Genomic DNA, 25447 nt, shown 5'->3' with positions numbered 1-25447 from the left:
ACAATTCGAAACCTTTCGGGCACGGGAGAGGTCAAAATCGAAGATTATACAAAAAGTTATTGAGATTCCGGACCCCTCTCCAGAATGGCAGATTGACACTTTTACCGCTTTAATTCGATTCCTATCCGGAGATAGTCGAACTTCGTTTTTCTATTGTTCTATTGTTTAAAATTTTGCGTCGTTTTCATTAAGAAAAAGAAAAACTATTTCTAACTTCTGTTTTTTTCCTCTAAAAAAAGTGTCCCTAAAAATAAATGATTTTAACGCGAATTTCAGTGAGGTTCGGACCTATCCAGAGCCTCACAATTCTGGGCGCCAAACCCATAATAGGCCACAGGGTAGAAAAGTTAAAAAAAAAAAAAAAAAACAGTAAATAGTACGAAGGTTGGTAGTCATCTGTAAATACTTTTACAGATTAAATAAAAATTAAATATTAACTAATAGTTAATATTTATTTATAATTAATAAGGATTGTTTATTTGGTAATACGGTAATTTTGACGTTGGCTATTTTTAGGCGTTTTATTAAAAAATAATTTGCTAATTTAGTTCTCTATAAATTTAACCTTAACCACGTGTGTAACATGGCCGATATCGTGAGTAAAATTCTCCTTCAAGAAGATAATGTGAGAAATATTTCTGTTGAAAAAGCTATCGAATTAGAATTTGATATTGGCAACTTACTAGGAAGCGATAAAAATCCCGTTAATTTACAGAAATTAAGGTAAAATTAGCATAGATTATATAAATTTGTAACCCCGTTTGATTATCGATAAATAACTTTCTAAAAATCTTCATTCTTCTTTCGATATCTTACACTTAACTATGTCTTTGAAGTACACTCAGCTCTTGTTTTGTCACCATCAAAATTGGGTGAAAAAATCAAATACTTCTATACCAACATACACAAAAATGTATTTATTTTTTGTTTTGTTTTAAAGTTTTATATTACAATATTGAAAATGTTCCCAATTAACAAAATTAACAGGCTTTGGTTTCCGTAACAAGCAGAAACAGATGTGTATACAGGAAATCCTCCTTACTTCAGAATTCAGGGTATGAAATATATGAGTTTTGGGTCAAAGTATACCTAGATAACCCCAATGGCGGCACTATGGCCGCGCTTCTGACTGACCTCCCGGAGGGGAGCCACCGGCAGGCCACCGTGTGCTAAACATCACTAGTTATTGAACAAAAGAAAAATAAGGAAACGTCTACTAAAAATATAGTTAATCTAATCTAACCTAACCTAACAGAAGCGCCGCCGTTGGGGTTACCTAGGTATACTTTAACCGAGTTTTGAATTATCTGAGATTTACATATTTCTGTACAATATGCCAAATACCATGTAACTGATGTAATTTATTAAGCAAATGAAATATGGCCACTTATACAGAATGCTGTTTTCATTAATTGATAATTAACAACAATAATAGCAAGACTGTGGCGGACGTTTTCAACACAAAAACGTGTACGTTGGACGTTCGGTGCCGCCATCCTGTAAGCCTAGAAATTTGACAATGGCATTTGGAATGTCAGTGGAATCGTGCTCGACATTCCAAATGCCATTGTCAAACTTCTAGGCTTACGGGCTGGCGGCGCCGAACGTTCGACATACATGTTTTGCATTGAAAACTTCGGCTGCAACCTCTCTAATAATAATATAAACAAACTTCAAGTAAACAGCAAACGTGTGGTGAGAACCTCACAAGTCACACAGGTTACTAGATACAGGTTTTATAAAAAGTAAAGTGGAATTCCTCAAAATATAGCCCAAATTATTTTTAAATTGGCCCAAAAAGTAGTAAGTTGCCCAAATGTAATAATCTAGAGCAGTGGTTACCAAAGTGGGCTCTATTGGACAGTGAAGAAATCTACGGGGGAGTGAAAAGAAGCAAGTGGAAGGCAGGTCTGGAAGGTGACCATAGGCAAAGGTTGGGGCCACTGACAACCTTTCCCTTTTTTAAAATAGGTAAGAAGAGACATTGCATTTAATGGTTTCTAGATGTGTAGAACAATGTACAGTAAGAACACAAAAATGTGAGGTTCATAGAAAAGTTTTTCTAAGAATATTTCCAATCCTTTCTCACACAAGGGAAGATGAGTTAGAAGGCATTGGGGTATTGTTAGGGGATGTTGGGTATAACTTTATGGAACCAAGGGGCGGTGGCTCAAAAACGTTTGGAAATCACTGGTCTAGAGCCCTGAAAATATCTCAATCTACTTTGTTACTTTGTAGTCCAATCTTGAAATCTCAAAACCAGCCGTATTTTATGAAATAAGAGAGAAAGGAGGTAGTCTATATGTAAGGTGACACCTGAAAGTGTCTTACTGTAAAAGCAGTCATATTGACTCAATTACAGTTGTTCTTGGTCTGTTGTTCTCTTACAGTATAGAGGCACTTCAATGTAAATGAATGAGTTAACATATGCATATTACAGTTCAGACAGAATTTTCACTTAAAATTATGAAGTAGCCGTATTTTGAAGTAACCAAATTTCTTAACATGTAATATCTATATCCCCGGCCAGGACAAAAGTAGTTACAAACTAATGGGATTTTGAACTATCCAAGTTTGAATTAACGAGGATTTCCTGTAGTGATAATGGTACCAAGATTCAAAGACTATAACATATCACAATTTATCATTTTAAAAACAAGTATTTTTTTAGATCATTTGCCCTTATTCACTTGTGCCAACGATAGATCTGACACCTAGTGGTATTAGCGCGAACTACATAATGGTGGCTGTTATGGGTATAAAGTTTGTGATCTGTTAGAATTAGAAAGTGTTCAACCTCTCTAATATAGGCCATTGTCAGGTTTAATATTATAAATGTTCCAAAATGGAACGTACCGTTTTCAAATATTTTACATATTTAAAATTCAAAAAAATAATTTACTTTAAAATAAATTGAAAGAAGTGTGTATATTAAATCTATATAAATAAAAATGTAAATGTTTGTTTGTTCAAAATCTTAAATCTTGGAAAATTCTTAACCAGTTGCTTTGAAATTTTGACACAATGTTTCATTCAAATACACATGTGTTTTTATATTATATAGATGTCTAATTTCCCCCCGTGGGGGAGAGGGACAGGATTAAGACTTAACGTGAAGAACTCAGCTTCTATTATACTATTTTAGATGCGATTTTTTGCATTTTTGATTGCGTTTTAATAGGGTACGTCAAGAGAATGTGCTACACTAAAAAGAGATTTTTCGAAATTCCCCCCACTCCCACAGGGAATGTTATACATTTATAATAGATACATTTTGAGCGACAACAATGCATGGCCGGGTACATCTAGTAAATAAAATAAACAAATAAAACATAGAAAACAAAGCTAACTAGAAAGAAACATGATTTAAGGATTTTTAAGCACCATTCTTTTTTCTATTATCTATTTCCACGCTGTTGGAAGTGCATTAGCATCCCTAGCATTTAGGCAACTGTTTTTCATTTTACTTTTATAAATTTCCACCTTTTCCATCTCCAATGCAATGGATGGAGAGTGTACTGTTTTAATGACTTTAGCCTCTTCCCATTTTACAATTGCTCCTTCGGTCTGTGCCGTAACTGCTAATATTGTGTTGTTGTGTCGTTTGTCGACATTGTATCTAATGCTCTTGTTCTTATAATAACTCGAGAATGGTCTATAAAAGAGCACCCAATATCTATAACTTGCTATGGAATGATAAAGACAGCATAAAAAAGGAAGAGAAAGCTGGGGTATATAAAATACCATTTGAAAATTAACAGTTAAAAGTTGAAAAAGATTGTGGGTGTGACAGAAGAAACCTGGTGGTATGTCTCCGAGAACATAGATAAAATGTTGACAAACGACACAACAACATAATATTAGCTTTTAAGAATTTTAAGCTTAGCGAAATTGGATGTGGTGAAACTGAAGTGAATTATCTGCTGAGAAAGAGTGGACAGATATGAAGTTATCAGTTTTAGCATTTCCTCTTCTATAAGACATTTTTCGATCACCCACATATTCTAAAATGTCACAAAGTATAGTCATTGTGATTTAAACTACTATGAAATCAACTAGGATTAATGTCAGACACAAATGCAGATAAAATGTTTTGACTACAGATAGAAAAGTTATTAAAAAAACAACACACAAGTAACTCTTGTTTGTTGTCATGCACGCTATACCCTTTGTGGCAGCCATTTGGTTGACTCATATGCCACCTATATTTACTGGCACAAATGAGTATCATAACCATGTCAATACTGTTAAATGTCCAAAGATTCTTTTTATTAGTTTTGTTGAAACCATGTCTTCTATTTCTTGTTTTGTTTGATGTCACAACTTGGTGAATTTAAAGACACTTGGCAAAATTCATCGATATTTATTTCATAAAATTTACAGAGTAAAGTTCTAATATTCTATTTAACATGTTTGATCTATATGTGACTGAAGGATTGGCACCTCTTTGATCCCCTGTCAGGAATGACACCACTGTGTCCCGATTGACACAGAAACCGTGGTGGCAAATTCATTTGGATTAGAAAGTAGGTCATGCGAGTGGCCGTGTAAGTGATGATTGGGTTCGGGATGGAGACCGTGAGGTAACAATCAGGAAGTGACTCATGCAGAGACCAGGTTAACAAAACAACCATTTATTTTCAAAGGAAAATACGTGTATTTTATATTGTTAAACGAGTTATAATAAATCATGTTAAAATATTGGGTTGGCAACTAAGTGATTGCAGATTTTGTCAATAGGTGGCCTTAGCACATTTTTTTGCTTTGTCATCGTGTTCAAAGCGCCTAACCTATATTGTTTTCTTGCTGTTTGGACTTCCACCTTTAATTTAGTAAAAAAATTGCATCGATTAGTTATTTAGTTTCTTTTTTATCCCAATTTAAAAATGGAAGAACAAGACTTGCATTTCAGACATATTTTATTGTATTACTACTGAAAAGGCAAGAACGCATCACGAGCACACAAGAAGTTATGTGCCGTATATGGGAATGAAGCCTTGAAAGAAAGGCAGTGTCAAAATTGGTTTGCCAAATTTCGTTCTGGTGATTTTTCACTGAAAAGTGCTCAACGATCTGGCCGTCCAGTTGAAGTTGATGAGACCCATATCAAGGCCATTATCGATTCAGATCGTCATAGCACAACGCGTGAGATTGCAGAGAAGCTCAATGTATCACATACATGCATTCAAAAAAAATTAAAACAGCTTGGCTATGTCAAGAAACTGGATTTATGGGTCCCTCATCAGCTTAAGGAAATTCATTTGACGCAACGCATTAGCATCTGCGATTCGCTTCTGAAACGCAACGAAAATTGATCCATTTCTGAAACGACTGATTACTGGGGACGAAAAGTGGATAGTTTATAACAACGTTAATCGGAAAAGATTGTGGGTGATGCAAGATGAACCAGCCCAGACGACACCAAAAACTGAGATTCACCAAAAAAAGATTATGCTGTCAGTTTGGTGGGATTATAAAGGAATTCTGTACTTTGAACTTTTACTAAGAAACCAAACGATTAATTCAAACGTGTATGTTCAACAACTTGCCAAACTGAGCGATGCAGTTCAAGAAAAGCGGCCAGAATTGGCAAATCGTAAGGGTGTTGTTTTCCAGCATGATAATGCAAAGCCCCACACATCTTTGGTCACTCGCCAAAAATTATTGGAACTAGGTTGGGATGTGTTGTCACATCTACCATATAGCCCTGACCTTGCATCTTCAGATTACCATTTATTTCGTTCCATGCAGAACTCCCTAAATGGTAAAATTTTTAATGACGCTGATGATGTAAAATCACATTTAATTCAGGTTTTTGCTGGCAAAAGTCAGAAGTTTTATGAACATGGAATTATGACACTGTCTGAAAGATGGCAAAAGGTCATCGACAAAAATAGACAATACTTAATTGAATAAAGTTATATTTTTAAGCAAAAATTTTGAATTTTCCTTCTTATTTAAAATCTGCAATCACTTAGTTGCCAACCCAATAGGTCTAGATACTTTGTGTTTCTCGAGAGAGAGAGAGATACATTAGTTCGTGAGTCGATAAATACCTGGAGTTAAGCTAGCATCACCTCGTGGACATACTCTTGTTGAGACTAAGGAGTCTTTTATCATTCTGGAAGATTAACAGAAGTTCAGGATCAGGAAAGTCTGGGTCAAGATCTCCAGGAAGGTTCGTCCTCACCAGCGCTGTTGGTTGAGGATGAAATCCGATCGAGTACAATTTGGCACAGACACAGGAAATTTTGAAGACAGTTCTAGAGGAATGGGCTATGACTAGCATTAGGGACTGGGTGGCGACTTTTTGCCTCAGGGAGAATTAGGCAGCAACTGACTCTTAGGCCATGAATTACAATATTAGCAGATATTGCCCCCAGCCAAGAGGTCAGCAGATCATGGGAATGTGTTCTTTTTGCTGTCAAGAAAATACAAGTGGAGATTTTCTCAGGTAGTAGATGACAACAATTATCCAATAAGTATGACAACATCGATGACCAATTTTTGTTAAAGTTCAGATTCTCACATATACATAATTTTTTTTTCAAAAATTTAGTTTTATCATCAACAAATCAATGGATATATGAATAATAATATAATTTATAGATAAACAGCCAACCTTTCTATTTGCTTTATTCCCTTTGCTTAGCCCTTGCAGGACACTTTCCTTGGCTTAATCTTTTCCTACTTGCTTCACTTCTTCTGCCCACTTTGCTTCCTTTGCTCAATTTGTAAAGTACTGTTTTTAGTATCTTAGGAAACCGACACTAACTGCGGCCGGTAAACTTCCGTTAACCTAACGGGTACTTTACGCGGATTCGAGATTAGTTTGCCAGGCCTGGGCTTTTACGCGTGCACCGAAAAGAATTAGTAAGAATAATGACAAATATCAAGTCAAAGTAAAAGTTTCAAATATATTTAATTAGTAAATAGAATTTATTATGTACAATTGTCTATAATCCACAACAAAAGTTATTAACGAAAATCAACAAGTTAACCCGACAATAAACTCAGCTACTTAGCTTAACTTAATATTAATTCCCCTTTGAAAATTTGACAAATCAAATACTTAGGAACTATGAACAGAATCTCTTACGAACTAAACGTCTATCCGTCACCTCACTATACTAGGAACCTGTTTTCTCAATCTTTTCGCTATCGTCAATTGAATTCCTCTTTAACACTTTGAATCGCCTAATTCGCAATCTGGACTTCGACCAGAAATCGCCTTGCTCTGGAATTCACCTCGCTTTCTTCAGTTGACATGCTGGTTTTATGCTGTGAGGTGACGTCACAACTCAGCTGGGTTACTCCCCTTATTTACATACTTAGTTTTCTAACATTAAGTTTCTTTCTGGCAGCTTTAATTTTCCGACAAAAGCTTATAAACCGTTTACAAAGTATTTAGCACAATTTTCTGGGATGTTATTACGGTTTAGTAAGTTCTTTGCTAGTGAGTGTGGGGATTCCCCCTTCCATTTTTTTTTCTGCGGACCGTTTACTTCCGCTGGGCAGCGCAAGTGCGCGAGATTTTTCCTACGGCGCTTGTTTCTTTCGTGAGTTGGTTTATCTTCTTTTTTCGTTACTAATAAGAGAGTGGTGGGGAACCTTCATCCTAAATAAACATAAGCCCCAAACAAAATATAATAAAACGAAAAATAATAATAAAATAAAAATAACGCTCGGACTCAGTTCCTTACAAATTCCCTGCTTGCTTTGTTGTGTTCACTCAACCCTTGTGGGCAATCTCCTTGGCCCATCCTCTCCCTGCTCCCATTTTAGCCCAACCTCAACTTGCTTTCCATCTTACTCAACCCTGTATGAGAGTTAAACCTTCTTCCACCCACTTTGCTTTTTTTGCTCAACTCAGCATTTCCATGCTCACTTTGCTTCCCCTTTACGCAATGCCTCGTGGAAGTGTCCTCTTCTGCTAAATCTCATTGCTTTGCTACCCTATTGGCTTCCTGTTCATTTCAGCTTGATTATTCCAAGGGCTTTACCTGAGTTCCCAATATGGACTATTCACAACAAATATTTTGTGGATGATTTATCAATTCCTGATGCAGTGTTTTTTTCGTAGAGAAAAGTGCCTTGATGATTTTAAGCTAAATATTTTATATATAAAGTATATACATTTAACATTATATACAGATGTGTTCATCTGAATTAGTGTGTAAACTTCATTATACAAGGTCTGTCTGGTAAATTCCCAAAACTTTCCAATTTGCCTGCCATCAAGTATTGCTAACAAAATGTGTATCATACTTCTGTATAGTGGCAACATTGGTAAGTATTCTAGTGAAAACTGCAAAGCAATATATTGCTTATTCATCATGCTATGCCTGTTTATATCAACAAGTATTACATGTGTTCACAATTTTTATTGTGTTTAAAATGAGTGAATCTGTGTGAAATTATGTGTTAAAGTGGGAAAATCCTTTACGAACACATTTCAAATCTTAAAAACAGCATTTGGGACTGAAGCATTAGACTGGGACTCAAACATACAAATGGTGGAAACATATCAAAGATGATTGAACTTCATTCAACTGAAGTTGATCCACATTCAGGCTGACCATTAACATCCAAAATAGAGAAATTGTTGCAAAAGTTAGGGAAGTTGTTCATTCTAACTGTGTTTTAACTGTTTGCAAGGTTCTGAAAAGGTAAGAGTTTAAAAAATTGTGTTATGAAATTTGTATGCAAAATTTGCACGCAAGTTGCATTGCAGCAAACTGAAACATATGCTATAATACTATGAATTTCTCTTTAAAAAAAACTGTTAGATCTGCCCCGTTGTAGTACATCTTGACTTAAATACATTTCAGTTATACACTTTTTTTTTATCCAGTTCTTTGAAAGATATATAAATGCATTAATATTATATTTGTAATAGAATGTTATCTTGGTTGTAAATTAACAATTTATTTTATAGTTTTGGTTTTTCAAATATACTATTAAATAAATTAATTCATATAAAAAATTAACGTAAATGTGAATAAATTACGTATTTATATATTTATTTTTCTTTAGGAATGACACCGATAATTATATTATATCACTGGCTAGAGACAATACTCAACTTTTAATAAATAAAATTTGGGAGGTAAGTCATATTTTAACTAGCTTGATGAGGATAATACTTGTGTTTTTGATGCTTTTTATTCAAAAATACCAGAGTCTATTATAGCACCTCACCTAAAGATTTCCAAAGTAATTTGCCTTGGAGACCTGTAACTTTATAACTTATTATTCCACAGTTTGGCTCATGCTATTATCAGAATACAGACATAAATAATGTTACTTAGGTCAATAAATGCAAATATAATTTCACTTAAAAAAGTGCAACTGCTGAATTTTAAGAGAATCATATCAAAGCTGAAGATACTGTGAATATATCTATTGAATATATTACAGTAAAACCTCAATTTAATGGCCTCAGATTTAACAGACAAAATTTCCAACATCCATTTAATTTTAAAGTGCTTTTTGTGTGTGTTTAAATTAACTGATTATTATTATTATTACTTTTTTTTTCAAATTTAAGAGTTGTTGCTCTTAAGAACATTGTTTATTTGTTTAGTTAAATACAGTTAAAGTGCATTTTCTAAAATCTTTTTATTTATTTTGATTTAGACCATACACTTGTTTATTACAGTCTTAGAACTATGGTGAGTACATAAGCAATAATACGTATAGAAAACTTTTCTGTGAAATTAAACTTCTCATACATACATTAATTTAAATTACACAAATTCAGCAGTTGTACTTTTTTAAGTGAATAAGTAGAAACAGATTGACAAATTAGTTTATTTGTCAATTTTTTAACACATGCATTCGGAAAGCCTACTTTATTATATAGAAAACTTTCAGCTTTAATGGACACCCCTTGCCTTGAATTAGTTTGTTAAATCGAGGCTTTACTGTACTGTTACAATTTACAATATTCACTATAAATTGTCTACTGGAAGCCATCTAGTAAATATCGTAAATTATGTACAGTGGAACCTCGCTTAACGAGCATAATTCGTTCCAGAGTCTTACTCGTAATGCAAAACACTCGTTAAGCGAAACAATTTTTCTCGTAGAAATTAATGTAAAATACAATAATGCGTTTTACTCCAAAAAAATGCTCAAATGTTTTATGTATAATGTTTATTAAAAAAAAAATTGTACAATATACACTGTTAAGGTGAATCGTCATCATCATTTCTTCTAGTGCGGAATGAACCATCCTGAAATGAGAATTCAATTTGCAGAAACAAAAAAAAAATCGCAGCTAATATGTTTGATAAACACTCCAAACGATATGCCAAATTCTTGAGTTATGTAAAGGCTATAATTAAATATTAGAAATTAATTAATCTGACTAGAGGTAGGCAGTTATGTTTCCATCTCGTATTAAATTTAATAATTATAAATAGTTAATTTTTAATTCAGACATTTCTAAAATTTAATTTGGAATTGGTCATTAAATTTAATGACCCAAGAATTTGGTATATCGTTTGGTGTGTTTATTATATAACAGGCTATGGTTGTTGATGTTCATAAGTAATGTGTGTGAACACAAGTTTGGAAAAATACGTGATCACAAGCGACACTATGGTGCTAGCAGAATGAGTTCTAAACACAGACTGATAGAGCATGCTGCATGCACACAATTTGGGACTTACTCTCTCTTCGTCACTTGTTATATGAAACATCACTCGTTAAGCGAGGCAGATTTTTACAATTTTTTTCTGCTTGTTATGCAAAATACTCGTTGTGTGAGGTGCTTGTCAAGCGAGGTTTCACTGTAATTCTGAAAATAAAATTAGTTTTCCACATTGGTATATATTTAAAATGTACAGTTACATAAAACTAATTCATGAATTTCTTCTTTATAAGGAAATTTTTTCTGCTTCCTTTTATTTCTACAATCACTTCACAAGCTCTTGATACTCTACTAACACTTCAGGGCAAATGACCATTTTAAAGCCATAAGTCTATGCCACAATGCAGTATCTGGTAGCCACAATTTCACAATTATGTTTTGTTTATTTCATTACATTTAATATTGTTGGAGATATCAGTGTTATTTTTTCTTTAGTGTCTTCAACTAACTAACTGAGGCTCTTATATTTTTGTGGGGAGCTTGAGTGGTTAGGGGAGTGGTTGCCCTTTATGATCCCTTATTATAAAATGTCAGTAATTATTTCAAATCTTAATTTTGTTTTTTAAAAAATTCTTGCGCAAATAATTGAAATACAGTAAGTCCTGTACTTACGAACTTAATCCGTTCGCAAGTCGAAAAGTTCATAACTCGAAAAGACGATGTTTGGCGCAAAAACTCAAACACAATGTTGTTTTTACAATTATGTAATGTTTAGGCTACTTGAATAATGTTGAATTAAGATTGTTAAAAGGAAGAATAAATTCAAATTAATCACATGTACAGTACATTATTTATTAAAATTACTCATTTAAAACAACTACAAATGTACATATGTATGTACTGTAAATGTTTTAACATAAAACTTTAAAAATAAACTTGACTGTACATAAAAAATAACCAACTGCACTTTAAACCGCCATCTGTCGACTTTGTTCTTAACTTCGAAAGTTCGTAAGTCGAATGTTCGTAAGTTCGTAAGATGACTGCCTGTATTATCTTAAAAATTAGAATTGTTCATTTCAGTACAAGAAGACTTCTCCATTATTTCACCATGGCATTATCATTTGACATAATAGTGTTACTTAATGTCAGTGTTATTGTTACAGTGATGTGTGACAACGATTTGTCATGAAACACAACAATGTAGATTGGACTGACCCTCTATTACAGTATCAATCTGCATATTTAAATTTTAAACATTTTGCAACTTTAAAAATGCTGTGGTAGGCAAAATTATAAATTTGAGATAACTACTAATAATCTAATATCAGTAAAATTTGTTTTCAAAATATTTTAATTTAAAAATTTTTTTTTATAGTTACCAACTGAGAGATATGAAGATGCTGTTGTTGTCAAAGTAAGTACTTTTTTATAACAAAAATTTTATTTATTATGTAATGATTTCTTATATCTTTAAAAGAGTATCTTTTAAAGATATATATATATATATCAAAAATGTTTGATATATATCAAACAAAATGATTACATATATCAAATATCAATTCTTAAATACAGTTGATTTTGCTTTATTGAGACTCATTGGGACCAATCCATTTTGGCCCAATAAGTAGCTGCCCCAATTAAATTAACTAATAAATTCTAAAATAAAATATGTAATACGTAGGTAAAAAAATAATAGTAATAATTATGTACCTATTTCAATGCTTTATTAAACCAAAATACAGAAAAATATTTGTACTATGCCAGACTCACAATGATAGATAACTGATTCACATCACGCTAGTGTTGCCAAATATTATTAGTTAGAACATGTCTGGGTTTGTCCAAAAGTCACCTTATAGCCTTTTTTTGAGCCCAGTTTCCTTAACTTGGAGATGGGCCACTTCAGTGAGAGTGACCACCAGCTCTAGATGCTGGTCTCAGCGATCAGATGGCTACTGTTCGAATCTGGATGTAATCATGCACACAACACCTTCCAGGGGAACTCTAGCTGTCTTTCAACTTGGTTGAGAGACCTCAAAAAATTTTCTGGGGGTCTTTGTCCCTTCACTTTTAAGAGAATTGTCCAGTCCAATCCAGAGCGAGGTCAGGAGCTCGCATTTGGGTCCTCCAAAAATGGAATCCCAGTGTGATATGTCCCACTGTGCTGACCTCCTCCAGAAAAACCAAACCTTCGGACCAAAAGACAAAATTGCTTCGTCTCCTTCAATTGTTAGTGTACGACATTAGTGTACGTAATGTTGATGTGTTTTCAGAAGATCCCTAAAATATATCAAAAATTACTAAATTCCTTTTCTACTACTGTCCCAGTTAAGTGTTTAAATTATGTATTAAGTTATTAGTTTGGTTTCCATTCTTTCAGATTTGGCCCAATAAAGCAGCTGCCCCAATTAACCAGTGGCCCAATTAAATGGAATCGACTGTATACCATCTTGAATAATTTTTACAAACAAATTTCAGCAGAAGGACCAAATTCAAATTTTTAAGTTTAAAATTGTCTTGTAAATGTAAATTGTCCAAAACTAATTCATCAAGAAGAGAAATTGATTATCTTAGCACTAATCTTATTCAGAAAAAAATCATGAAAATATTAAAGGAGTTGGCTTTACTGTGATAGTGCTTTTTAGGATCTATAAATTTCATCATCGGTTCCAAATATTCTACTTTAATGGTTTAACATTCAATTAGAACAACTGCTTGTGCATCTTACATTTTCAAAAATAAATGGCTGTAAAAGATTTTGAATTCAAACAGAATTAAAAAAAATAGTAAAATAACACAGAACAAAATATAATACAGTCTTTTAACTTGATAAATAGTAGACAAAGATTTTCACATTAATCTTCTAGAATGTGTAGTTAGGCCATGGTTTCAGTTTCATGTCTTAATGTATAATTGCATAGTTTGCATTAAATTTAACTTTCTCTTCAGTTAATTTAATAATAATTATAAAATTAAATATCGGTGTTATGAATCTTAATCAGGATTGTATTCTCTCATAAAGTTTTTGTTGCATAATTACAATATGAGATAATGAAATGATTTAATTTTGTTACAGTTACCAGATCCAACAACAAGACTTCCAAGAGAGAAGCCAGTAAGTTATATGTGTTTTTCTACTTTCTCTTTAATATGATGAATAAATTTTGAACATAGTTTTATGAATGCAAAGAAAAAATAGTAAAATATAATTTATTTTCTTACTTATAAAGTATAATGTATGTAAAATTATATTTAATTTTTTTTTAAATATGGAAATTACAATATTGGATATTATTAGATCATTCTTCAATTTTAAGATGGTATTAATTTATCTCCAAGAATTTTTCATTTAGAAAAAGTGAAATTTATTTTATTATTTTTATACATTTGTAATTAAATAATAATAAATATATAGTTGTGTAAATTTAAGCTTAAAATTAATGGATACAATGAATAATAATTTAAATGTATTATAGCTTCCAAAACCAAAACCATTAACTAAATGGAAAGAATATGCTAAGAAGAAAGGAATTAATAAAAGAAAAAAAGAGAAATTAGTTTGGGATGAAACTGCAAAAGTAAGTCTTAAATATTTCATAAAATTATTAAAAGTTACATAAAATTTTTTTAAACTTCAGGGAAACCCTATCCCATCAGTATCGGGTTGAGAGTCGACATTGACGTCTCCCGCGCTCCAAAAGGTTTCGAATTGTTATCCGAAGACAAGGGAAAACCAATCTGTATTCATTATTTTCCGTCGCTTCTTTTTATATATGTTCAGTGAAGTGTTCGTTGTCCGATTATAAAAATCTTTCACAAAAGTGTTAGTTCGCTATCCAAACTGTTCGTTAACCAATCACCCACTGTATAATTTACATGTTTTTAATAGGATTTTTATGTTTATTGACTTATTTAGATTTTACAAATGAAATCCAGAATTTATCTGTAAAATTGTCATCAAACAATTAGAATTTAGAATTTTAATATTACCATCAAAAGAACACTTTGAGAATATATTCCATTCCTACATTAAGTTAGTTCAGTTTATAGTTTTTGAATGATTTCTCAGATTTGATGTTTCACCATTTGACAGTTGTCATTTGATCTTCTCATATATAAACTCATTTCAAAATTTTAAATTTACCTATATGCATTGGATAGTTGTGGAAGTTCCCAATATTTAAAGCCACACTATCAAAATATAATAATTAGTACTCTACAAACAATTTTAAGAATTTTTATTCGTAGGAATGGAAACCTCGATGGGGATACAAAAGTAAAGATAATACTTCCAATGACTGGGTCATTGAGATTCCTGAGAATGCAGGTATGATGTAAAGAAAGAATTATATATTATTATTATTATTATTATTATATATATATATATATATTTAATGTTCTTTATTTAATTTATAGATCCTAATATTGATTACTTTGGTAAAAAGAAGGAAGAGAAAAAAGAAAGAAAAGCAAAAAATGAGTTTAAAAGATTAAAAAATATTGCTAGATCCCAGAAGTTTAAAGGTAATTTGTAAATTAATAATTGATACTTTATGATTTCTTATTGTATACATATTGAATATGTATTTATTGTTTTGAAATCATTTTATAAAAAGAAAGAGTTTTATAAAGAAGTCAAAATCTCTTTATTTTTAATACTTTTGATGAGTAAATTTTTTCATTTGTATTGTTAAAACTCATTAAGTAAAATAAAGAAAATTCAATATAAATTTTATATTTTTAAATATAACGTTCTAAGAACAGTTTTTTGATGATGAAAAGTAAAATTTTCATACAGCATACAGTAGCACTTGTTACAGAAAGAGAACAATGTATTAATATAAAATAATATATATGAATTTGATCATTCACAACTAGTAGAAGTATTAACACCAGAGAGAAAAACCTGGTAGCACAATTCAGTGTACAAATTGATTTCAGTGCACTGAAGTCTATCGACCTTGTATTAAGAAAGCATTAAAAAAATCTTTTAAAAATTCTTTATTTTCTTTAATGTTATCTTTATGTTTTGTTTTTCTTTTAATAAACTTACTGATTATTAATAAACCAAATATTAATAGTAGCTACTAAATATTAATTAATCAACTTATGAATAATTTCACACATATAGTATTAATGATTAGACAATATTTGCAGATATAGTTAAGTTTCCAAACCAATTTCTTTGGATTTTTTTTGAAATTTTAAAATGTCACACATTTAATTATTAATTTTCAGTTGCTGTTACTACTACTATGGACAAAAAATTTATTTTATTATAAATGAAACATAGGGTCTTAAATTGTTGCAAATATAAACTATTTATTAAATAATGAATTAGTTTATAATATAATTATAACTTTCATGATTTATATTGTGATTCTGTAAAATGAAAAAAATTTGTATTAATTTTAGGTGTTGGTGTTATGCCTAGTGAAAAAGAGAATAAGACCGAAGTAAGTGTTTGAATTTTATTTTTTTTAAATATTTTTTTAACAAATATATTTAGTATTTCTAAGTTAAAAATTTAACTGTCACCTATGACTTTTGCAAATAGTTATAAAGAAATATTCTATAATCAGAGCTACTGTATTCATTTTAATTATTTAGATTATGTAAGAAGCTTAATGAGAATACATATCACTCTGTCTAAGTTTAAACAATTTCTGGCATTACTACTAGGCTGCAGATTGCACTGAGTGACACCTAACTAACTCTCCATAAAATTTTTTTGTGCAATATTTCAGCAGAAGAACTTGAATTCTGACGAGTTAGCAAACTTTAATCCCAACGGGATAGTGGACCTTGACTCTAATTGACTCGAGATGATTGACGAACACCCCTCCCATCGTCAATTCCATTCTTTTATTTTGGGGTCCTCCCCCTCACTACTATTGCCCTTTTTTGGAAATTTTAAAGTCTGTGTCCAATAGTAATTTTTTTCATTTTGTTCCTGTGACACATGTTCAAAAGATGTGACAAGGAAGCAAGTCCACGGGAAAAAATATAATCACATCCTTTTTCATTTTTTTCTCTCAACAAATTTTTTGTCAAGCCCGGGTTCTCGCACAAAAATACAATGGTTTTTGAAAATGAATTAGTTAATTAATATCATAATTGGCATTAATGGGTTCATAAATTGTTTGGCTGGCATAATGTACAGTACATGATGATGACTTAATAGCATATCAATACATAAACTACAATTAATATGAATGACAAGAGGTTAATATAAACAAAAACACATTTAAAACTCATAAACTTGCAAGATGTAATGTACACATTCATCAGAGTTAAATATTTTTTTTTCTTTTGTGTGGCAGACAAAATTATCCATCATTTTTTCATTTGAGAGGTCATAGGAGGGGATTTAGGAAACAAATTTTACTGTTAATTATAACTAAGACAAATGCATAGAGAATTTGAATGAGTAAACTATCCTAAAAGACACTTTTTTTATATTTTCTTATTGAAAATATATTTTTAGATATCACTTCAGTGTTAAGCATATGCATTCTTTAATTTTTTAAATTATTTATTACCAACATAGTTAGTTTAAATGGATTATTCCTGAGTATTTATTTTCTCTTCACATTTTAAAAATTCCTCAATAACAAAACGTGTATTAACTATAAAATAATTATAACATTAAATAAACATTTATTGAATTACTCTAGCTTCAAACCTGTTTGTCATTCTAATCCTAAAGTTTATCTAAGTTTTAATTTTTTAAAAGTATAATATACTAATCTTCATATTAATATTAATGTACTCAATTTTCTTTATTTTTGACAGAAATGTTATTGAGCTGGATTTGTGTGTGATTAGAACCATTATCTTCATATTAATAATAAATATCTAATCACACACAAATCCAGCCCAATAATCATAACCTAATTAAAATTGGGCAATATTGTTTCTTTAATAGTTTATTACTTAATACTAATTAAATATATGAAATTTTTAAATCATTGTTTTTACTAATTTAGTATATATACTATTTTTTTATTTTTATTTTTAGTTAACAAAGGCATTGGCAATAGCTAAAGTTTCAACAGCTTCAGTTGGAAAATTTACAGATGCATTGCCAGAAGAAAAGAAGACAGCAAAGATTACAAAAAAAAGAAAGGTGTCTATTTATCAATTATTTTTTAATTAAGTAAATTTGTAGTGAATCCAATCAATACAAAGTTGGTGCTTTGTTTGTATTAAACAAACTTTATAAAAAATCAATGGTTTTTTTACCATCAAATAGCAAAAGCCAATTTTTCTCTTAGCCAAACAAGGTAAAATATAGTAAAATAACTATATCATTCCAAATGTACACTTTATAGTTGTTGGCCAATATTTATGAAACATACCTTATATTCATAGTAACAAATGAAATTTTTTCTTTGCTATCATCTTTTCTACATTGTCACTTTATATCTTATAATTTGCAAAATATACTACCTCCATTTGTATTAGATAATATAATATATAATACAAAAGGTGGTACTATACTTATTATATATATATAATATTACATTATGTACTAATATAATATAATAGGTCAGATAATATAAACAATATATTTGGCATGTTTATAATTTAAAACAAATAATGAAATTGCTGTAAAAGTGCATAAAATTTTGAGGAAAACAAAAACTTGTCTAAAATTGTAAATAAAGAATATAAAGTTTGAGTACTACCAATTTTTTCCTGTATACACAATATTTATGATGTCAGACAAATTTAATAAGAATTATCTTAGAGCAGAAAGCAAGAAAGCATAATTTTTCAGAGAAAACTAAAAATTGCTACGATTCAGCATATCAAAGTTTCATATAAATTGGAAAGCAAATAATAATTGTCGATTCATTATACCATATCTTAATTTAGCAATTTTTAAACCATGTTTGGGATTTTTTAACTGTTGAAAGAGATTATAACTGATAAAATTACTTTTTTCTTTTTTAGTTTGAACCTGAATTTTCTGATTTAAAACAGGAAAGAATGAAAAACTTAAACATATTGGAGGGCATTTCTAAAAAGCAACCAAAACTTGATATCACAAAGGTATCTTATCATAAAATGATTTAATTAATATTTATTTATTTTTAATTCAATATTTGAATTTATTACAGGGTGTGAATGATTATCTACATTACCAGATGTAAGTCAATCGAATTAAATATTTTTGTTGTAATTTTTAATATAGGAATTTGGTATAGTTATAATTTTAACATATATAGCTGTATCATAAAGAATTAATTAGTACTTTTAAAACTTTGAATATAAAAATCTGTTCAAGCTTATAACCAATATAAGAATATTCCCTAGAATCAATAAGTTAATTTTTCTAAACTAGAAAGAACAGACGATATCATATACGAAATTAAACTATACTGTTTCAAATTTGCATTCTTTAAAAAAATCTGTTTTAAGGTTGATGCATTATATGTTAGCATAGTTATTCTTTTTCTGAAAGATTTCAAGTGGTGTGTCTTAATATGCAATGAGAAATTTGTAATGACATTAAAGTTACTGTATGTGTATGGTATTGCATAGGAGACCTGTAAGTTGCCATATATATAATACTGCATATAAGTTAGATTGAGAATGTAGTTTCACAATACCAGACATCATTGATTATTTGTCAAAAGATGACCTTCAACAAAAAGAGGGGCAGTTGGCTTGAATCAGCTGACAGGATGGCCCAGTTCATTTCATATTTTTTTTTTATTGGGCCAGTCACCTGAATTTTTATCTACAAATGTAGAATTTTTCTAACTAAGTAACTGCCAGTATTATTAGCAGTAAAGATACTCATATTATCTGCCCATATGGTGTACCAGTGTGTTATACCTGAAAAGTAGTCTTATTAAAATATTGAACATAGAATACACAGAACTTTATGAAACTGAACCTCTATCTCTATCAGTCTTGCTTTTATTATTTATACTCTTGAGTTAATGGAACACTTTAGCAATATGCAACTCCATATCTTGGGAGTAACATTGTAGTGGGATGATGAGTACAGACTGCTAAGGAGTGATTGCATTAATTATAAAAATACAAAAATCAGGGGTGATAGCAATAGTTTTGCTATTATAGATTTCCACTGTTTCCAGTGTTCTTAGCTTTTGCTCATCAAATATCTTTATAGTTCTTGCCTCATCCCAACACGAAGACGCCCCAGGCTCGCTAGCAAACTAGACTGTTAAATTACGTATATCATCACACTAATGTACCGGTGCTTTTTCTTTGCATTAATGACCTCTTAGTCAATCTGATATAGGTTTGTTGTCCACTGAATTTTGTCTCTCTCTAGTTACTGTCTAGTTCCAGTTTATACCCGTATTGAATCTGTCAAATAATGGTATAGCTACACCCCCAGTGCTTTATTGTTCATCTCATCTTTTCCATTTGCTATGAGTCTAAATATTGTTGATTGCATTTAGCAATTTTTGTGTGCACTCAGTGTAGCCTTGGGTCATATTTGATCTCTCAATCCTGACCTTACTTTTTGTTTGAATATTCCAATTTGGAATATGCTGTAGAATATTTGATTTTAGAATAGTTTAAGGGGCCTTCATCAGGTTTTCAAAGAGGCTGGAAAGAGTAGAGAAGGTTTGGAGTTGCTTATATTTTATTATTTTCTGGAAAGTAGGATAGATGTACCAGTTCTGGCCAGAAAACAAATTTAACTTAACAATAAAAGTTTGTTTCATTTGTGATTATATTTTTAACTGTGTGAACAGTTAACAATAAAAGTTTGTTTCATTGGACAGATTTGAATATGTGGTTATTATATTTTTAACTGTTCACACAGTTAAAAATATAATCACAAATGAAACAAACTTTTATTGTTAAGTTAAATTTGTTTTCTGGCCAGAACTGGTACTACACTGGCTAAAACTGGTACAGCTACCCTATATTTAATAAAATAATTAATTCATGTAATATAATTGTCTTGATTACAGATTACGAAATGATTTTGCATATGACTGATGTAAAGAAGATAAGTTTTTAAAAAACTTATCTGTAAATATTAGTCATGTTTGTTTTTCTTAATTTCTTTTTAAACCAATTTCAAAATGGAAATCATAAGGATATCTTCACTTCAGTTATGACATTTGTTCAAAATATTAAGTCAGACTATTTTTCAAATTATAATTAATTATTCTATTTTAAGATTAATTGTATCATTAGCCTAAGGCTTATGCAAATTTAAAATATCAAATAAATTTATGATTCTGTTGTCAATTTTTTGAAAAAATCTTTTGGGTAATTATGATTTTTTTATTTTTAAATGAAAATTACAGAAAAGGTGGAAAGAAGGAAAAAGGAAGTTTGAAGAAGAGTAGAGCAAAAAGTCAGCAGAAATCGCAGAAAAGATCTAACAAAGGAAAACATAAAAAGAAAAAATAACTCATTATACATTAAAAATACTAATGTATATAGTATATGAAAAATTAAAATATTTTAATCTCACATTAAATCTTTTTTATATTATTTTCAGTTCACAAATTTAAGGCTTTGTATCTTACTGAATATTGCAGACAGTTTAAGCAACAAATTAAAGCAAATATTTGAAATGTAAATTAAATTCTGATAACATTAAAAGATTCCATTGTAATTTAACTTCAAAAAAAAACTTAGATACAATTATACAAATATTTCTCGAAACACTAAATAACTTTTTAAGTAAAAATTATTTACAAAAAACATGGCCGGCGTTATTACATTTAATAATATATAAAAAATATAATACGACATTTACAAAGTTAAAAACTTTGTGTCTTGTCCTTCTTTTCGCCGTATTACACCATCAGCAGTCCTCAAGTCCTCACAGTCCCTCGGAGACGACCTTTCTTTTACGCTACTGCCTACATTTTCTCACGGAGGCAGTAGCCTCAAAAGAAAGGTCGTCTCCGAGGGACTGTGAGGACTTGCTGATGGTGTAATACGGCGAAAAGAAGGACAAGACACAAAGTTTATAACTTTGTAAATGTCGTATTATATTTTTTATATATTATTAAAACTAAATAACTATTAAAATCTCAATTTTGATAATCATCATTTGTGTGACTTACACTAAGAAATTGTGACTCTGTACTAATCTGTAGTACAGAGTCCTCCCAGTCAGCGACCTGTACAGATACATATCTAGTCTGGAAGCAAAGGTTGAATAGAGCTCTGGATAGCATTAATTGGCGATGTAAGAATTAGTTGTAAGGTTTGAGCCTCGAATCAATTAAAGATTATCTATTTAATATAATTATTAATGTAATACAAAATAGCAACAAATTACATAGATATCTACCTTTAGTTCAAATTATATAATTAATTAACCAAGTTCTAGTTTGATAATTGTCTATGGTAAACCCTGAGTAAGAAGAAGAAAAACCTTCACAATGTAAGTGAGGAAATCATACCTTGTTTATACTAAGTTCAATGTATGATTTCCTTATTTATATTGTATGTAAATTGGACAAGGTAAGATTTTTATCTTAAGAATCACTTAAACTTATCTTAGTACTCACTATCACTGCTATTAAAATCTATTTTTGTTTGCAAATAATAGTAATATTGCAAATCTTTTCCGTTTCATCATTTATATTGGAATAACCATCACTATTTTCTTTAACACAACTGTAATCAATTTTTATTTCATTTGAGTTTCTCTTACTAATTCAACTTTGGCATTTAAACCAATGAATCTTATAAGACTGCAAAATTGGAAGCATTATTAGTAATATAATCAGAAACCCTTTTCTTCAATTCCAAATTTACTAAATATCTGAACTAGAAGAGAGAGAATATTATCATACAAGTAGTAACCTTTAATATGTCTACAGGCAGTGATGAAACAATTCTATAGGTATGGTTTTCTTTGTAATATTAGCATATTACAAAGATTGGTGTGAATTCTACAAATTACTGTTGAAATATACCTTGCCTTACCTAATTTGTTAGATGAAATACAAAGTCACAGACAAAAACCTTTTACAGTGTTGTATACGACAGAGAACCAACTAACGTTTTCGGCCTCCACCAAGAGTGCCTTCAGGTTGAGAACTAAATGTCATCCCCCTCCAGACCGTCAGAATGATGTACCAGAGAAATAAACATAGTACATGTTGTGTTTCACCCCTCTGCCTGGCTCTGTTTGAATTCCTCGAACAGGTACCTCCACGCATGTGCGATCAAGTCCTCGTCCTTAAAGTTGATGCAGGTGCCTTCCACGTTGGCTTTATATCTCCCCCAGGCCTCCAGGTGCCGTATGTGATCATATTGAAAGGCCTGCCAGATTAACTTAGTGCTCTGGAAGTCCGCCCAAATTTCCAGGTTGGTAACATATGTCACCGAGGCAGTGGTGTGCCTGTTGTTAATCTAAGCTAATCTGGCAGGCCACTTTGAGAAATTGTCCACCTACTAGACAATTTATAGACTGTACAAGATTTGTTAATTTCTAAAAGAAACTTGTATGTTTTATGGTTTAACTTCACTTTATCCAACACCGGAATATAATCAATTACGTACCTCAAAGCCTGTTACTGGAGTGTAATTAACATTCAGCAATGCCTGCATCAACCACAAAGAGGAATTAAATCTGTCTGTAGCATGGCAAGTACTAGTAAACAAAGATCTATAAATTCTCAATACTACGTATATAGTGCGCATGCCTAGTAAAACTTCAAGCATCACGTATACGAATTTCAAATAATACTCGTATTTAATGACATTCTAACGAAAATTTGTCGCCACCCGAAGAAGAACCTCGGAAGGTTTGAAAACGTTCGTGAAATTTAAGTTTTTTGATGTTAATTACACGTCGGTAACAGGCTTTGAGGTACGTAATTGTTTAATGGTAGTAAATAGCATAGAAATTTTTATATGTATATTTCTTCAGTCTCTCCTAAATGTCATTATAAAATTTGAAGCAAAATAATTTAGAATAAGAATATTACCTTCTTGAATTCATTGGTGTATCAAATATATTGAGTGTTAGGAATAGGTTTGGATTTAAAATGATTTTTCTAGATATAGATCTAAAATTCTAAGATCAATTAAAGATTTTCTAATCATTTGTGAAATCTAATAAAAATATGGTTTGAAATCTTTCCTAATAAACAAAATTCTTTAACAAAGTCAAACAATTACCAGATTAGATTGGGCTATATTATTGCTATTAATAATTACATATTAAATAAATAAATGCTAACTATTGGACTTGGCAATGCTTATATCCTTTAATAACAATAAATACAATACTAATTATGATAAATTATCAATGTAACTATTTTTTTTAGTAACAATTAGTTCACTAGTAAAAAGGCACATTATGCCCATTATAAACAGACAATGGATTTTGTCCACATTTTTGATATTTACATATGACAAGGAAAATATTCTTCCCATTTTACCCATTAAAACTTGTATAAAGATTGTTTTTAGTTTTAACAATGTATTTTTGTTCAATTTCAATTCTATATTGGAACTTTAAAAACTAATTTATTCTAAATGATTTTTTCTAGGTTTCTCTAAAATAACAATTTTTTAAAATTTTAGTATTGGAATTAAATCATTGTATTTTTCCGTATATCTAAAAGACTGGCAAAGTTTTTAGTAATCATTTTTTACTTTAGTCACTATTTTACCAGTCTTGTTTCCAGTGTATAACTGAATATCATCTATCATAATTTTACAAAGGATATTTTAATGCAGAAAAACAGGCAAAGATTAAAAATTTTAAATCTTACTTTCTAACAATAACATTCAAGTTTTACAAATTGAAGGTCCAATGAATAGAACCTCAATTTTCAAACAAATATGAACAAAATAAGATTGGACTATCAGCAATAATGATTGAAGTGTGACAGATTTGATAGATATACTGTACTTGAACTTAAATATAAATAAACCAATGTAATCTTAACAGCATTTTGCTTTGGACTAAAAAATTTCATCCCAGATTGATGTTTCGGAAGTATTGTTTTTAGTAACTAGCTATTAAAAATATTTTCCATTTCAAGAGGCTTTTTGTCTATTTCTGAAATAAAGACACTTTTTTTTAACGCATCATACACAAGCAAGAGGACAGCAATGTTTAAAAAACACGTTAAAAGTTTATTCAATAAAATTTATTTTATAGTATATAAAATATATATATTCACATTAATCTTTTATAAGGGTACATAACAATAATAATCTTATATCTATACAAACAAGCCTTATAAAGAGTATTTTCAACAAATTTTAGCTGTTGAAATTATTAACAATTATGAATTCTTAAGAATTCTCTGGATCTGATGTCTGCCTGAAAAGAAAAGAGTTTTGTATTTTCAAAACTATATCTAAATTTGTAATGATAAAACTCAAATATAATGGAAATAGTACTTTGGTATAATCACAGTTTTTTTTATTGCTATAGCAATTATTGATTACTAAGAATGTCTTCAGTACTAATTTTCTAAACTACTAAAAAACCAAGTACGAATTTTAAATATTGAGAGCAATTTTTTTATAATGAACAACGGTTTACAGAAAAATCATAATTTCATATACAGTATAGAATCATAAAATGTGCTATATAAATCTTTCAAAAAATCAGTTAATTTGCAAAATTCTTAAATTTTTAACTTTGTAAATATCATTATACAATTTTGCATTCTTAAGAAGTGTAGAAAATTTATTCGTGGTGTCAAAAGAACAGACTAATGCTATTATTCTGTACAACAACAACAGAACTGAAGTTTATTGGAGTGACATTAGTTTGAAATAAATGATAGGATAACATCTACAAATACTATATTTACTTGAAACAATTGAAAATATACCATATTTATTCACATAAGACAA

At 30.2% G+C, this 25447-nt stretch overlaps 2 protein-coding genes across 2 annotated transcripts in view; one reads left to right on the top strand and one right to left on the bottom strand.

Annotated features, from left to right (window-relative positions):
* The first annotated feature begins 541 nt into the window (after positions 1-541).
* Positions 542-21083, top strand: LOC136983236 (ribosome biogenesis regulatory protein homolog). Its single transcript, XM_067279923.1, has 12 exons — positions 542-723; positions 9037-9109; positions 11976-12014; positions 13677-13715; positions 14077-14178; positions 14849-14927; positions 15017-15124; positions 16016-16056; positions 17622-17729; positions 18560-18658; positions 18727-18755; positions 20908-21083. The coding sequence occupies exons 1-12, from the start codon at positions 584-586 to the stop codon at positions 21011-21013; spliced, it is 963 nt and encodes a 320-aa protein (XP_067136024.1). The 5' UTR covers positions 542-583; the 3' UTR covers positions 21014-21083.
* A 3611-nt stretch (positions 21084-24694) lies between these two features.
* Positions 24695-25447, bottom strand: part of LOC136983238 (endonuclease V-like) — a 35691-nt gene continuing 34938 nt past the window's right edge. Inside the window, exon 8 of the mRNA XM_067279925.1 lies at positions 24695-24905. Coding sequence (XP_067136026.1) covers positions 24861-24905 — 45 coding nt within the window. The 3' untranslated portion in view covers positions 24695-24860. The remainder of the gene's footprint in view (positions 24906-25447) is intronic.

This window comes from Centruroides vittatus, unplaced genomic scaffold (assembly GCF_030686945.1).
Source record: "Centruroides vittatus isolate TY-2023 unplaced genomic scaffold, ASM3068694v2 contig_879, whole genome shotgun sequence".
In the NCBI taxonomy this organism is placed as follows: domain Eukaryota; kingdom Metazoa; phylum Arthropoda; class Arachnida; order Scorpiones; family Buthidae; genus Centruroides; species Centruroides vittatus.
Note: the sequence above shows the minus strand (reverse complement) of the source record. Positions and strands in the feature narration are given on the sequence as shown.

Coding starts and splice junctions, on each gene's coding strand:
- LOC136983236 (XM_067279923.1), top strand. CDS start 584: ATGGCCGATATCGTGAGTAAAATTCTCCTTCAAGAAGATAATGTGAGA. Junction 724..9,036: donor GTTAATTTACAGAAATTAAG/GTAAAATTAGCA, acceptor ATTTTTCTTTAG/GAATGACACCGATAATTATA. Junction 14,928..15,016: donor TGAGATTCCTGAGAATGCAG/GTATGATGTAAA, acceptor TTTAATTTATAG/ATCCTAATATTGATTACTTT.